At 43.9% G+C, this 15,483-nt stretch overlaps 1 protein-coding gene across 7 annotated transcripts in view; it reads left to right on the top strand.

The window, feature by feature from the left end:
• The window catches only part of VGLL4 (vestigial like family member 4), a 168,514-nt gene that overhangs the window by 131,504 nt on the left and 21,527 nt on the right, over positions 1 to 15,483 (top strand). The window contains exon 1 of one of the 7 annotated variants that reach the window (XM_045493821.1): positions 11,936 to 12,010. The exons of the other annotated variants lie outside the window; for them this stretch is intronic. Coding sequence (XP_045349777.1) covers positions 11,997 to 12,010 — 14 coding nt within the window. The 5' untranslated portion in view covers positions 11,936 to 11,996. Of the gene's footprint in view, positions 1 to 11,935; positions 12,011 to 15,483 lie in introns of those variants that run through there. 7 annotated transcript variants of the gene reach the window in all.

Genomic DNA, 15,483 nt, shown 5'->3' with positions numbered 1-15,483 from the left:
ATGCATTATAACAGCAGGCTAAACTCATATTGGTTTTGAGACTTCTTTTGGGCTGCTTGACCGATAACTTCTGTGCTGAAGAGTACAGTCTAAGATGATTTTTGGATATGAAGCAGTTTTCATCTCTGTGTGTGTATGAAAATATGTGGTAAGGTTTGTGTGTGTTGAAGGTTTGCTATTGAACTGTTCAGTCAGTCACCTGTGAGAGGAAGGGAACATTTATTGAGTGCTTACCGTATACTTATCCTATGCTAGACACTTTATATTATCTCACTTAACTCTCATAATAAATGTGACTCTTTAAGGTGTGTGCATGTGTATAAGAGCTCTGTTACTTACAGAAGCAGAAACTGAGGCTTTGAGAAGATTGTGTGTTCAAAGTAGTGGAGGTGGGATTAACCCTGTTGTGTGTGACACAAAACCAAAGATCCTTTGATTATGCCATAGCTGTTTCTTACCTGAGACAGGATTACATGCATCTTAAAAGATGGACATCGTATATTTATGACACTTCACCAGTCCAATGTCCAGTATATGGTAGGTACTAAATAATTTCTGTGTTGAATTGAATTAGACCCACTTTCAAGAGACTGCTCTCTGAGCTCATGTTCCAACTGGGGCAGGCATCTTCTTTTGATCAATGCTCTACAGTTGCAAAGTAGTTGCCCCTGGCCTCAGATGGGCCAAAACCCATAAGCTCATGCTGGGATCAAAGCCATGGTCACTAGCCCTGTGCTCTAACCAGCTGAGTTTGCCACAGACCAAGTTAGCAATCCACACTGAGGAAGGGCTAGTGAAAGAAAACAGTGCCTCTCCTCAGGGGTGGCGCTCCTTTGAAATACCGTCCTGGTGTGAAATGTGTCCATTGTTGTTGTCTTTGCTTCTGTGACCACTCTTTTGAAGTTTTTTCTCAAGCCTAATGTAGCCAATTCTGCTTTATCCTTGATTGCAGATCCAGTCTCTGGGTTCCTCTGTTTTCCAATGCTTCTCCTTTTTCTCTCTTTTCTCCTCGTGCCTAGCTTTCTCCTCCCCTCCACTCCATATTCTTACTCCCTTCCCCCCCCACCCCATGGCCCAAGTTAGTTCACTCTTCCCTCCATAAGCATGAATAGAAAAGAGGGAAAAACTGACAAACTCAAAACCAGTACTTCTGTCAGCTTGAGAAAAAGTTGGAGGCAGCGTTTGATATCAAGTGCTGGTCATAGAATAGAAACTCAGTAAAAAACAACAACAACAAAAAACAAAACACCTTATTGATTACTAGCTCAAATGGGTTTTGGGGTTTTCCTGTGGACTTTGTTTACTTTTGTGCAATGGAGTTGATTGTGTAAATGGTACCTCAAATGTTCTGGAGTATTTATAGTTTGTGATGTCTGTGCATAAAATGCTTGGCAACGTAATCACACTGTGTTTCTTGTATCTCCTGAGTATGTTTAGTGCCTTTAGTTCCTGTAGTACCTTTAGGATACGTATGGACACACTCTACCAAGAGACTATTCCCCAAACTTCATGAAAGTAAAGGAAGCAATTCCTCATTTCATTTTAACTCTAGACCCAGAGGAAATGGGAGAGTTAGGGTTATTTTAGTACCTTGACCCTACTGACAACTGGGACTTTGTAAGGTAAAATAATACATATTTATAGACAGCATGTTACAGATGTGTGTGAGTCTTCATAAGCCTTCCAGAGAGGCAAACTTTATCACTGAGCATGGAGAGGGGTCAGCATCGCCAGCGTCCAGAGAATCAGGAGAGCCTTTGCATCAGGGCTTATTAATAACAGTGACTGTTGAGTCTTTATTGTGTATCGAGAGCACTGTGCTGAGTGCTTCATGGGCATAATCTCATCCCATCCTCACAGCCCTGTGATGTGGATACTATGATTATCACCACTTACAGATGGTAAAAATGAGGCCCAGAGAGGTTCTGTAACTTGGTCAAGGTTGCACGGCTAGCTAGTAGGTCACAGGGACAGGAATCAAAACCCAGGCTGTCTGATCCTAAAGCCAGTGCTCTAAGTGAGCAGGTTACATTTATATTAATAGCTTGGTTATCCAGCCTCTATGAATCATTTGTCCAAGGACCCTAAAGCCTTATAGTTTTGAACGATCTTCTATTTAAGCACTCTCAAAACACAACTGATAATGCTTTGGGGATGAGAGGTGGAGACATTGCTTCAGCAGGAACCAGGGACCTAAGGTGATAAAGGGCTGTCAGCCCTTAAAACTTCCACGAGGCAAAGCCTCCCAAGCAGTGCTTGCCCCGTCAGAGATGCTGAGCTGCCACTTAGCTTCTGTTGAAGAGGCTGGAAACGGTGTGTCTGTGCAGGTGAGGACCCCTGCAAGAAGAAACAAGCGGGTTGGTTGGTTTATGCCCAGGAAAGTGCTTTTTAAATTGTTTTAATTCTTATTTAAAATTTCTAACCCAAGGGGCGCCTGGGTGGCGCAGTCGGTTAAACGTCCGACTTCAGCCAGGTCACGATCTCGCGGTCTGTGAGTTCGAGCCCCGCGTCAGGCTCTGGGCTGATGGCTCAGAGCCTGGAGCCTGTTTCCGATTCTGTGTCTCCCTCTCTCTCTGCCCCTCCCCCGTTCATGCTCTGTCTCTCTCTGTCCCAAAAATAAATAAACGTTGAAAAAAAAAAATTAAAAATAAAATAAAATAAAATAAAATAAAATTTCTAACCCAATTTTAAGTTAGTGGCGCACAGGCCAATAGTAAGCTTAGTCTAACAGATTCACACTGGAGCAGTTTAAAATTGGCATTAAGTCTACAGAGACACATCCTCCCCCCACCCCCCCCCCCCACCCCTGCTCCAGATTTCATAAATCAGAGGCTCTTGAAATAGAATCCTTCAAACTACGTACCCTCTTTTCTCCCACATCCTTCTTGGCGTCATTCAAACTTGGGACATTTTAGCCTTGAAATTCTGTATTTTTCTGTACATCTACACACAGTATTTTGGTATTCCCAAAAGTGTTCTGAGGGATTCAGGAGGCTGTTTTATAGCCTTATTTTAGTTATCCTAAATAACTAACTTAGAAACTGAGATAATGTTAAACAAGATTTTTTAAAAACAAATCTCTCCTCTCACGTGCAGCAAATATGTGTATTTACTTTAAAAAAAATAAATGAGGGAGCCTGGGTCTAATAAATGTTTCATATTAGGGAAGTATAATCTGAGAACTGTTTAGTGTGAGACTGTGCCCCTAACACCATAGCCAGAGCTGTGGGTCAGCCTTAACAGGGATGGAAACGGAGCTGGGGTTTTTTATGGCCGCTCCTGCTCCCGTGTGGCGTTAAAGGCGCATCTGTGAGTTCCATGCAAGTGTTTTGCTAATGAAGTGTGGTACCTTTAAATAAAGGTCACAGGCCTGACCTGTGTTGTGTGGGTTGCTTGTTTGTCAGGCTAGAGGCATTTTCTCATTTTCACAGTTCAGCTGAAAACAAAGACCTCCTTATCCGAGCAGGGAGCTGTGCTTTTAAGAGCTGACATCAGCCTTTTCCCAGCAGGCATCACTTCTGCCTTAAGAGTCTTTGCAGAGAGCTGGAAAGGGAGATACCCATCCTGCTACTGGTGTTCTTCTGCCAAATAACACACAGAGTAAAGAAATGCCAGGAGTGCCAAGAAGCAAAGAAGTAGAGAAAACAGGGCTATCATCGTTTGCCTTCTGGTCTGCTCTCGGGACCTCTGTGGTGCTTGCTTATCTTTGTCACAAAGAATGTAAAAGTGGGAAGAGAACCTTGAGAAAGAAGGACTTTTTTCCTAGAGAGGAATTAAAGAACATTAGGGATATATCAGAAAACTTCCATTAGGATGAGTAAAGTCACTTTTTAAAGTGGCACATTAAAATAGAAAAAAGGACTTTTTATTTACAGAGGAAGTCAGAGGCATTTGTTCAGAAGTTGAGGAAAGAAAACAACACAGGATTTGGCTGTTTCTCCCTCCCACTCTGATTCTCTGTGCTCCAAAGCTCTTTTTGGAGTGCCATTGTCTTGAAGATGCTTCTGCCCTGGGAACACAATGGCAGCTATTTTTATACATAGAGGATTAATCTTGATGTTGCTTTATGACCACACAAACCTCTTATTGCCATACAAAGCCAGTTTGTCCAAGTATATGAAGTGCTGTCATTTGAGTAGATTTGACCAAGGACCAGAAAGAAGAAAGCTAAGAAACATGGTCTGTGTGTGAGTGCTGATGGTTCTTTTATTTTCCTCTAGGATCTTGCTTATAAACCCACCATTTGCCTGTGCTATATGTAGCTCACACATAGTGAGGTCATTTACAAGCCCAGCATTCTGTGTCTGGTGTCGTTTTTATTTGATAAGTGCCACCACTTGGTCTCTATCTTCTTTGCTAAATCTCTGCATAAAGCAGCCCTCTTCCTCCTTCCCTCTCCATTTTGAAAATTCTTCACAAATTGTCTCCAAAGCATAATTAGAGAACTTAATGTTGCAGTAGTGTTCTGAATCTGGCAGTAGCTGGAAACCTTGCCAAACAAGGGATCTGAAGTCTGGATCCAAGCCTTCATGGCCCCAAGAGAGGCAACATGTACTGCAGAAAAGAAGGAAATAAATTTCACCAGCATACTCTCCTCAAAATTATCCTACCTCTTGCCTTCCCTTCCTTGAAGAGATCTAAGAAATGCAGCTAATGCGTCCACATAGAAACCAGCTCCAGAAACTGGCTGAAGGTCGAGTGGAAGAAACAAACCAACTCTTAACTAGGTTGGGTCACTTGAGAAGCAAGTCTGAGAACTGAAACCTCTTTGCCTCCCTAAATTTGTCTCTGTCATTGAGCCCATCAAGGAGTGGTTGTGGGGTTTTCTAACACATCAGGAGTGATTTCCTGCACGTGACTGCTGAAGTAACACTCCTTAGGGAATCAAGGCACCGTTGCCCATAGATGGTCTCAGAATGCTCTTGCCTCCAGATGCTATAAGGAAAAAGGTGTTCCCTGGCGTAAGTTTGGGAAGTACTTAACCCAGTCTTCTGGGTCTGGTCGTGCATGGTAGCACATTTCAGGCTTTGAGAAGTCCGATGTACAGAAACATCATTTAGCCCAGGGTTAATCACGTGTGACTGGCCATAGATTCTTTATCCCTTTCTAATGAGACCTATTAGGAATATTCCAGGGAACCTACTTGCCTAACAAAAAGAACATTTTATTTGGTTTCAAAATTCCATTATGAACTTTCAGACTCTCAAAGGTCTGGTGCTGTACTGTTGTACCAACTGTTGCAATGAAATGACTATGTAATTCCTGGATTTGGGACTGTTGGCTGCCATCTTTCCTGCCTGGGGCTCTCCGGGAAGTTCCGTGAGTCCAGAGAAGTTGAGCAAAGCCCAAGGTCCTCCCTCCCTTGAACTTATGTCCCTCATCTTCCATCCCTAGTTCTCTCCTCCCCTCGGGGCTGTTTCTAGGGAGCAGATCATCTCTACTTCCATATCCATTTCCCAGTCCAGTGCCTTGATCTCTGCTAGCAGTTTTTTTTTTTTTTTTTTTTTTTTAATTTTTTTTTTTTCAACGTTTATTTATTTTTGGGACAGAGAGAGACAGAGCATGAACGGGGGAGGGGCAGAGAGAGAGGGAGACACAGAATCGGAAACAGTCTCCAGGCTCTGAGCCATGAGCCCAGAGCCCGACGCGGGGCTCGAACTCACAGACCGCGAGATCGTGACCTGGCTGAAGTCGGACGCTTAACCGACTGCGCCACCCAGGCGCCCCTCTGCTAGCAGTTTTAATGAGACTTCTCTCCCTCATTCACTGGGGACCCACTCATTGCCAGATCTAGAAGGAAACCTGCAATTCCTTATCTTATTGGACTTCCTCTTCCTTGTAAGTCTCTTTTCCCTTGGTTCCCATGGCCCTTTCTTGCTTTCTTTGGTTCCCCTCCTACTTCTGTGCCCACTCCACCCAGGATCTTTCAAAGACTAGGCATTATTGCCATTCTGCAGGGCTGCATCCTTCTTACTGTGCAGATCCTTCTGAAGAAGTCACATGCCAACAACTCAGGGCTTGAATTACCTACCTCTCCAGGTAGAGGCTTCCCAAATCTTTATGTCTCGCTGAGTCCTACCCTTCACCCCCACCAGAGCCACCTGCCTCCTGGATACTGTGTGTGCTCCTCAGGTCAGCGATGCTTGGCTGGAATTGATTTTAGTAGCTCCTTTCTTCGACACGTCTGTCCCCTGTCTTCATGATGGAACGGCTGTCTTTCCACTTGGCTTGGAAGTCGCCTCCTCTCTGATGTCGAACCCACTGGTGCACAGCCTGCTGCATCAGTCTACTAACTGTTGTCCATGTCAGTACTGGCCTGGGCCATAGTTTAGAACCCCATTTCCATGACAGTGCTCTCTTTACTGGTCTTGCCACTTCGGAAGGTTTCTGAAGTCTTACTCTCTTCTTGGAATCTTCCATGACTCCCAGTCAGCTCCAGAAAACACTGAACAGACGTCTGCATTTGGGGGCTTCTGCCCGTGTGCTCCTGCCTTGCTGAGGTGAGCCCATGGGCCTTCTTCACTCCTTCCTGGTACACTTTCCTTGCCTCCCTCTCTTGGCAAATGATGGTTCATTTTGCTTTGCGATGAACATCTCTTTGTATAAAATGATAACACTTTGCTGTGATGGTGTGTCCATCTGTCTGCTCCACTTCCCAGACTGCAGGGCCCTCCAGGGAGGGAGCGGAGTCTTACTCCTGTCAGTTCCACTAACACCCAGCACAATGTCCACTTGCTAGGTGCTAAATAAGTGTTTGAATGAAGAACAAGTCACTATGAGAGCACTGTCAAAACTTCCCTTTGGGGAAGATTTTAAGAATTGCTTTCAAATATGTAATAAACTCTGAGTGGTACCACTTACTCTGTTTCCATGTTTTCCTTGTAGGCTCAATGTTTTAGTTCAGGGAACATTCTGGAACAGAGGGAACCCCACCATCACTACCTCCACTGCCTTCCTTTCCCCTACCCCTTGTTTCCCCAAGACAGGAAAGTGCAAATCCCGAGGACCTGGGCCGTTGCAGTTTACAGTCTGAATCACTAGTCCTGCTTGTGATGCTTGTTTTGGATCAAATGATCTTTTCCTGATGTTGACTCTGAGTTAATAAGCCTTCAGAGTTTATTGTGTGAATGAAATGTGGTCCCCCCCCCCCCCGCCGCAACTCCTCTATTTATATTTCTTCTTACGCTTTGTGTTCTGACTCCTGTGTGCACATAAGGTGTGTGGGAATGAGAAGTTCACTTCAGCTTGGGTGCACCTCACAGTTCAGAGGGATGGCCAGACATTTCTTCCGGGTGGAAATCAATCCAAAGAGTAGATCTGTTCTTACTAGAACAGCAAACAAATCTCTGCCTAAGTGTTTACTACTTTTGGTGTTGTTTCCAGTCTACCTAAAAACTTCTCAAAGCGGAAGTGTTTATTTGGCTATTCTAAAAGATTCATTGTGTTTATTTTAGTTGTGTGTGATAGCTTCGGGCTTGCATCATTAGCAGCCCCATTTCCCTGTGTGTTGGGTTTGAATGATCCTGCATCATTTTGTGTTAGGCTTTTAGCTTTAGAGCAAGTTATATCCACCGATGGAAACAGCTTTCTCTAGGAGCTGTGAATCGTAGATAAAGCTTGGGAATGGAGATCTTGCTGAAAGGGGCTGATGGCTGCATAGTGCCCTAGTCGGCACGTATTCCTGAGAGCCTATTTGAAGGATGAGACAAAGTTTATTCGTGGGCGGTAGCTCTGACTTCTTTTTGGCAAGATAAAATCCAAGTTCTTCAGGGTGACTTTCAAGGATTATGGTGATCTGTCCCAAACTCCCTTTTCCCACTTCTCAGTAGAGGGCCTTCTTGGACTATGGATCATTGAAATACTCCTTAACCGTGGTTAAATTTTAAAATAATGTATAGGCAAGCTACACAGAAGGTGGGAAGCAGCTTGTGGGCCATTTGGATTATCCAACCTGCCTCATGACTTTCCTTTTGAGGTGGTATTTGAAGCCAACATTTTCTTTGCCCATGGCATCTTAATGTGTATGGCATCTCTCCATCACACAGCTTCCTTTCCATATCCCTGTGTCAGCTCTTCTGTAAGACCATTCAAGGGTCCCCAACATCCCACTTTGCCTGTACTTGGTTAGATCATTCTAGACATATCATTCAAAGTTGGCGATCATCTGACCTGGCAATCTTCTTTCCCTCCACCGTATCCCACCCCGATTTTTTATTTTGGAAAGAGTTCAGATCTCTAGAAACATTGAACAACTAGTTAAATGAGCACTCTTCACTAGATTCACCAGTTGTTAATATTTTGCCAAATTTGCTTTCTCTTTTATATGTGTTTGAACAATGATGTGATCCAATTTACTAATATATTCACATTGACTAATGTCCTTTATAGTTGTGTTCTCTTTAATTTGGGATTCAATTACAAAGTACACTTTGCATTTAATCTAGAATAGATTTTCCCATTTTTGCAGGGTGGGTGGGTGGTGATTGGTGTTTTGGTGGCTAAGGGAAAGGGGGACCTGGACCGGGACAAGTGTCATTGCCTCATGAGGTCTCCCTCGGGATACCGGATGGACCTCTGGCAGGGAGATGGTTTGTCTGTGAGCCCTGGGAGGGATGCCATTGTACATGATAAATAAAGGCGGTATTAGGATATGTGTGTGGTTGTTACGTGGTGGGAAGTGCAAGTTCAGAAACCGGGGAGGAGGGAAAGGGACAGAAGTCATGGTGAAGGAGGCAGCAACGGGTCTGGAACACAAGATGGATGAGTACATGGAACAAATTAAAATTTTCATGCCTGGGGGAGCCTGAGTGGCTCAGTTGGTTAAGTGTCTGATTCTTGATCTTGGCTCAGGTCTTGATCCCAGGTCGTGAGTTTGGACCTTGCACTGGGCCCTGCACTGGGTGTGAAGCGTACTTAAAAAAAATTCCATGCCTGCTCTCTAAGTTAGCTTAAATCACCTTTTTCATAGATTTTTATTACTGCCCAAAAGGTTCAATTTCTAGCCCATAATTCCAACAGTTTTACTTAAAAGAAAAAAAATTCTAGTACCTTCACTTAATTCATGGCAAAGATAGAGCATTCTGTGTTCCTCTGTCCCCCAAATCTACAGAACTCCAGCAAAACCACATATATTGCTTCCTGTGTGATCTTACTGACAATTTCTTACTGACAAGTAATTCATTTGAAGCTCAGGTGAAATCTCTTGACTGAAAACTGGTGCCGTGTGTGTGTGTGTGTGTGTGTGTGTGTGTGTGTAGGTGTCTTCTAATTTTCAGCAGCATGTATGGTATCTAATAAAAACAGTCCCAGAATTCTTAAGACTTGATGGCAGTAATTGCTCACTGGTGCTGTGATGGGATGTGGGTGTCTGTGTAGGACCTGGAAAGGTGACTGTGGCGTTATCCTGGTGACTGAGCGGTAAGACCTGGAACTGTTGGCAGTGGTGCCTCCCAGCCAAGCATCTTGCCCGGTGCTGAGCTCCAGACAGCAGCTGCCGTGGCTCACAGGAGCTCCATGCTCCTTCCCCCTCCTGTTGCCGAGGTCCTGGGACTGCCTCCTTTTTTTCCTTTTCCAGGATTGGTTGTTTAACTCTTCTTTCATTTCCAAGAAATGTAGCACAGTATCCTTCCAGTAAATTCCCCTTCAACTAGCTAGCCTTGTTTTATGTTGCTTATAACCCAAAGAACTTGTTAGCAAATGCAGATCCTTGGGTTGTTTACAGTGTTTTACTGTTATTTGTGAAACCTGTGGGATGATGTGTGTATATACATTCTTGTTCATATGCCATATTTCCCATTTTTCTTGAGATGGAATTTCAGGGTCAGAGGGCACCCATTTCTACTTTGGCTGGTTTATTTTGCCAGCTTGGTCTCTACCAGGTTCACTGATACACATTCCCACTAGTCACTGTGTGCATGTCCTGTCTCCCTGCATCATCACACAGGTGACTGTTACCATGTATTTAATTTTTGCAAGATTCATAGGGGAATCATTGTGGTAATTTGCCCTTTTTTCCCCCTCTCTGCTGTTAGGGAACTTGAATGATCTTTTCATATGCTTATTGGCCATTTGGATTTCTTTTGTGACTGTATCTTTGTCCTTTTTTTTTTTTTTTTTTTTCCATTAGGGCATTCATCTTCTTTCTCTTAATGTGTTAGCACTTTGCACGTAAAGGATCCTTCATCAGATGTGTTAGGAAAATAATTTCCTAATTTGTCGTTTGCTTTTCAACATTAATGTGTTTTTGAAATAGAGATGTTTAAAATTTGGAAGTGGTTGAATCAATCTTTTCTTTAATGGAAAAAGGCTTCTAGAGTGTTCTGGAAGGGACTGCAGTGTGTTGGTTAGTACCTTGTAACACATATATCTGTGCTGTTTTGATGGTAGGATCATTGTGTCTGCTAAATACATGTTAGCTGTGAACTGGAGAGAAGCGTATCGTTTGTGTATTACTTCACTAGTTCATCTTACCCAGCATTTCCCAAGTGCCTACTTTGTGGGTGGCATGGGGGATGTGGGTGTGCAGGGAAGGAGTCAGCCCTGGCTAGGGGAGGGGACCTAGCTGTGCCTGAAGAAGTGCCGGGTGGTGGTGTGAGGGCAGGGGCACCGCCTGCCTTTTCCTGACTTGTCTGCTTTCTCCCTCCCTTGCCCCTCAAGGACATTTTTCACCGTCATTCAGCACTGTGAATGGCCAGAGTGCTTTCGGTATTTGTTTTAATAGCCTCTTGTTGGGTACCATAAGTAAGCTCTGAAATCAGAAGTTTAAATTCTGTTTTTATTTAACCATTTTACCAGATGTTTCCTGTGGTTTGACAGATGTACCATTTACTCGAAAGTTACACTCCTGAGATTTTGAATGTTATGGACACTGTTGCTATAGACAATGATTCTGTCAGGGCAGGATTTGGAAGACAACTTTCGAATCATTTTTGAGTTGAAGATGTGTGTTTACCCAGAACAGAAATGCCGGTGTTCATAATCCGCTTTTCCTTTCTCTGTTAGCATCCTGATCTCTGGTTTATGAAAGACGGTAAGCTATTAATTAGAGTTTGTTCCAATAAACACTGTTGTGCCTCAGTGGGGATTACTTTCTGAAAGCAGCCGGACTCCGGTACCTCCAGGTTTTGTTTGCAAAACTCACCTGGGTCGAAACGAACTCAGATGGTGGGCAGGAGATGATTCAAAGTGGGTTGAAAATCTGGCTTGATGCCCCTGTTGGTGGGCCCCTTGACGCTGGGGTACTGTCGATGGAGACGGCTGCAGACATGGTAGTTTTTTGCACCCACTGAATGCCCGTGAAGAGAAAAGCAAGTACTGCTGGGGTACCTTTGCTTTCCCCCTGCCCACAGTCAGCGTTTCTCTGCAGCCCGAGTCCTAACAGAAAAGAGCCTCTGATCCAGGATTCTGCTGGTGGGAGGAAAGCAGAAGGAAGTTGCTTCCTACGAAACAGAAACACAAGTGAGACCGAGTTGTGGCTGCAGCGCAGGAAAAATGGGGATTTCTGACATTCCTTCACTGAGGGCCCAGATGCAAGGGGTGCCATGGAGGTGCATGCATGGTGCCGTCAGGGCTGGCTCCCTTCTCCAGCAACCTTCCTCTCCTGTGTTTTGTTTAGCCTTATTTAGAGTTTTATAAAAGCCTTATGCTATGGAAGATGGAGAAACAAAGAAAGAGGAAATCGCATGCTATAATTCTGACAGCACATCTATTTGCGCGGGAAATGGAACTGTAACGATGCATGTAACGTTTTGGCAAGACCCCCTCTGTAAATAAACCCTCCCAGGAGTTACTAACCTATCCCAGGACCCACAGGAAACTTTTCCTTGCAGTGTGGGGGCAGGCAGGCCCCTTACCTTGCAACTCTCCTCCTAGACGGGGACTCTTATTCTGACAGGCGATCTGCCTACCCACTTTTGTGCCTGGGCCTGCTTGCCAAGTTTGTGAGGCCCAAGGCTTTCTTGTGGGAGGACGCCGGGCTGTCTTCATGCTCTTTGGCAATGATTAAAGTGAGGTTAGTACCAAAAACCCTTTCATTTTATTCCCTTATCCTTGCTTTTTCAAACCAGATGGCAACCCTGTATTTTCAGCTGTAATTAATTTAAACTATGAGGCAGCGAGTCCTGGGAGAGGTAGAGTTGACTGTGCTCAGAAGGGACAGCAGTGAATTTTCCTGCTCAGCCCTCTCCCCTCACCAGATGGCACCTCGTCCCAATCAGAGCCGTGTCCCCGGTGCTGCTTCTGAGAGGACCTGGCAGGAGAGAGAGGGCTGTTAATGGGGCTGCTGGGCTGGCCACCGGTGACTCGTGTGAGCTGTAAGGGTTAATGCACACTAGTAATTGTTGCCTTAATGGATTGGAAGTAACCAGGTTCCAGGTGATGGCTAACGTGTTATTGCCAGGCCGGGCTATCATGTGACTGCCTCCAGACAATGGTGCATAGTTTGAGTGGCTGCTGATTCATGGAGTACAGGGTGCTTTTTCTTCCTATTCCCTTCAGCTGCCAGGTTGGCCTCCAAAAGGGGGTATGTTTTAGGTTTAACATTTATTCTTAAAGAAAATTACAAGGGAAATAAAAGCCCTTGGCCACAATTGCAGTCTGGAGGTTTTGACCTCAGCTATTTGACCACTTCCCTCCGTGGAAATTCTCCTTGTGTCCCCTGTCTGTAAGTTGTTCTAGATGCAGGGTCAATTAGTGACCGAGAGATCCTTCACATTTAATAGAAAGTGAGCACTTTGGTTTCATCTCTCAGTAACCCGTCAAATAACTCCACAGAGCGGCCTCCTACCCCCCTACCCTCTTCTCGCCTCCTTGCTCTGAACTGACCACCTGAGAGCTGGGCGTCCAGGCGCTCCCACCTGCCCACACAGGTAGGCACAGCGGGGTTTTCGTTTCATCGTTTGAGAAACACATTTTCAGGGCAGTTGCCGAGGAATTGCAGACTGAAGATTTGTTAACGATAATATATGTGCAAAACACTGTGTAAAACTGTATGCTAATGTTATACAAGTGGTAGTTATTACTATTATTAACATTAGCCATCCTTGGATGACCTGAACTAATTTTTAAAGGCCCACAGTGAGAAATGAGAACCACAAGTATGTAGCTTGTGAGTCTCCCAGAATGCTCACTGGTGATTACAGCATCATTGACTGCGGTCCGTGTGTGTGCCTGAGTTTGCTGACTTTGGTGAGCTGGGTGATGGATATTCTTTGTTTATTTAATTTTTATGTCAAATATTTACATTATTCATGAGTATTTCTCTCATGGGCCACTTGGGCTGTGTTTACCAAGACTTGCGTTTTTGTTGTTGTTGTGAGCCAAGACCCATCGTTTTGGAAACCTTTTATTTTTCTCTAGTAGAGAGGGACAGACATGTAGATGATTTGTCAAGGCTTGTAAGGACGAACAGTTTCACATAGAATAACCATATGATCCAGCAAGTCTGCTTACTGGCATGTGCCCCAAGGAAGTGAAAGCAGGGACTCAAACCAGTTTTTGGAGAACATCTTTGTTCATAGCACCATTATTCACATTATTCACCCCCAAGAAGGGGGCGAACAACCCAAACGTCCATCACTGGATGAATAGATACACAAAATATGTGTGCACACAATGGAGTGTTTATTCAGCCTTGGAAAGGGAACACAACTCTGATACACGCTGTAACGTGGATGAACCTTGAAGACCTTCTGCCAAGTGAAGTGTACCAGTCACGAAAGATGAAATCGTATGCAATTCCGTTTATGCGAGGAGGGTGACTGTCAGGTGAAGGGGGAGGGGAGAATGGGGAGTTCGTGTTTCACGGGGACAGAGTTTCATTTTGGGAAGATGAATGTTCTGGAGATGGTGGTGATGGCTGCACAGCAGTGTGAATATTTAAGGCCACTCAGTGGTGTCCTTAAAAATGACTAAAATGGCAAATTTTTTGTGTATTTTACCACAGTAAAAAAAAAAAAAAAATCTATCTATCTATCTATCTATCTTCAGTTCACTTGAATAGACAGTAATGGATCTATCATGTGTTCCATACTCCATTGAGATGAGTGGTGTGTAGGGAGGAGGTAAGTGGTTTGGAAGACAGCAGAAGACCAGCCCCCGAGGATTTGATATTTGGTGCCTAATAATAGAGAATCACAGTGTGAGGACTCTGGGGGTGGTGATTTTAATTTAAAGGGCAGGTAGGATTAACCATTACCATTTGGTTTTGAACTCCTCAAGAAAAGGAGAGGGGTGTGTCACTGGGGTATTGGGGGACAGACTCTAGAGGTTCTCCAAAGGGTCTGGAATCATCGACTCAAGATTTTGGGGAAAATGCCATCTCAGTGTTGAACAGAATCATCAAGTTCCCTGAGGTTCCTTTCCCCATTTCTTTTCCGGGTTTCAGGTTTCGGATACGGACGTGATTTTTAATAGCCCAGGGGATGGCTCTTAGACGTTAGTCACGTAAAACAAAGCTAAGCAGACACTTAGAGATAGTTCTGAATTTTATGAAGTTTGCAAATGAGAATATTTGTAAAGCATTGCAACTTTAGGGATGCCTCATGGCTCAGTTGGTTAAGCATCTGACTCTTGCTTCAAGTTCAGATCATGATCTCACGGTTTGTGAATTTGAGTCCCACATCAGGCTCTGTGCTGACAACTCAGAGCCTGCTTGGGATCTCTCCCCTCTCTTTCTCCGCCCCTTCCCCACTCGTTCTCTCTCTCAAAATAAATAAATAAAACTTTAAAAAAAAATAAATGCAACTTTATAACTCATACAAAAATGAGATAGGCCATCTCTGTTGTTTTTTTCAGATCCCTTGGGAACTTTGCTTTAAGAATAGAGATTGATGAGTGATTTCCCTATCAATTGTTAGTATATAATAGCCTTTCCAAGCATATGAGGGTCCTCAAAACAATCTTTAATTCATATCTCGTTCCTATCTTGTAATGTTTAAAAAAAAAAAAAAGGCCAATTTTTTCTCTAGTCTTTGAAAGATGGGGTTCCGACCGGACTGCCTGGATGCCCAGAGGGAATTAATGGACTAAATGCCTAGCATTAATGTACTCCATAATTTGCTCTCAGAAGGTCTTTGAGGTTCTTTATTACTATTTTAAAGAATATTGGGTAGAGCCCTCATTATATTTTATTAGATGAATATTTAATCAGTTTATATATACAATACTTAAATTTTGAAACTTTTTAGTACAGTTACATATAGTAATTTAACTCAGTAATTTTGCCCACAAAGTTTCTGATGTCAGTCAGTCAAGGTAGGTGGGTGGTTTCGAGAGAAAAATTGGCTTTCTAATTTTTGTTTAGTGTTGAATAAATGCACCAAATTAGAGGTTATCCTCTAATATCAAGAAGTCACGAGATCACTGGGAGCTGGTGGCCACCAGCGTTGAGTGCGGGAAGGCGGCCTGCGGGTGTGCGTAGGGAAGAGGAAGTAGTGGCAAAGCCTATGGTGCGGCAAGGGCGTTGGCCAGTCTGTCTCCGATGTG

This window comes from Leopardus geoffroyi, chromosome A2 (genome assembly GCF_018350155.1).
Source record: "Leopardus geoffroyi isolate Oge1 chromosome A2, O.geoffroyi_Oge1_pat1.0, whole genome shotgun sequence".
Lineage (NCBI taxonomy): Eukaryota > Metazoa > Chordata > Mammalia > Carnivora > Felidae > Leopardus > Leopardus geoffroyi.
The sequence above is the reverse complement of the archived record's forward strand: the minus strand, read 5'-3'. Positions and strand labels throughout refer to the sequence as shown.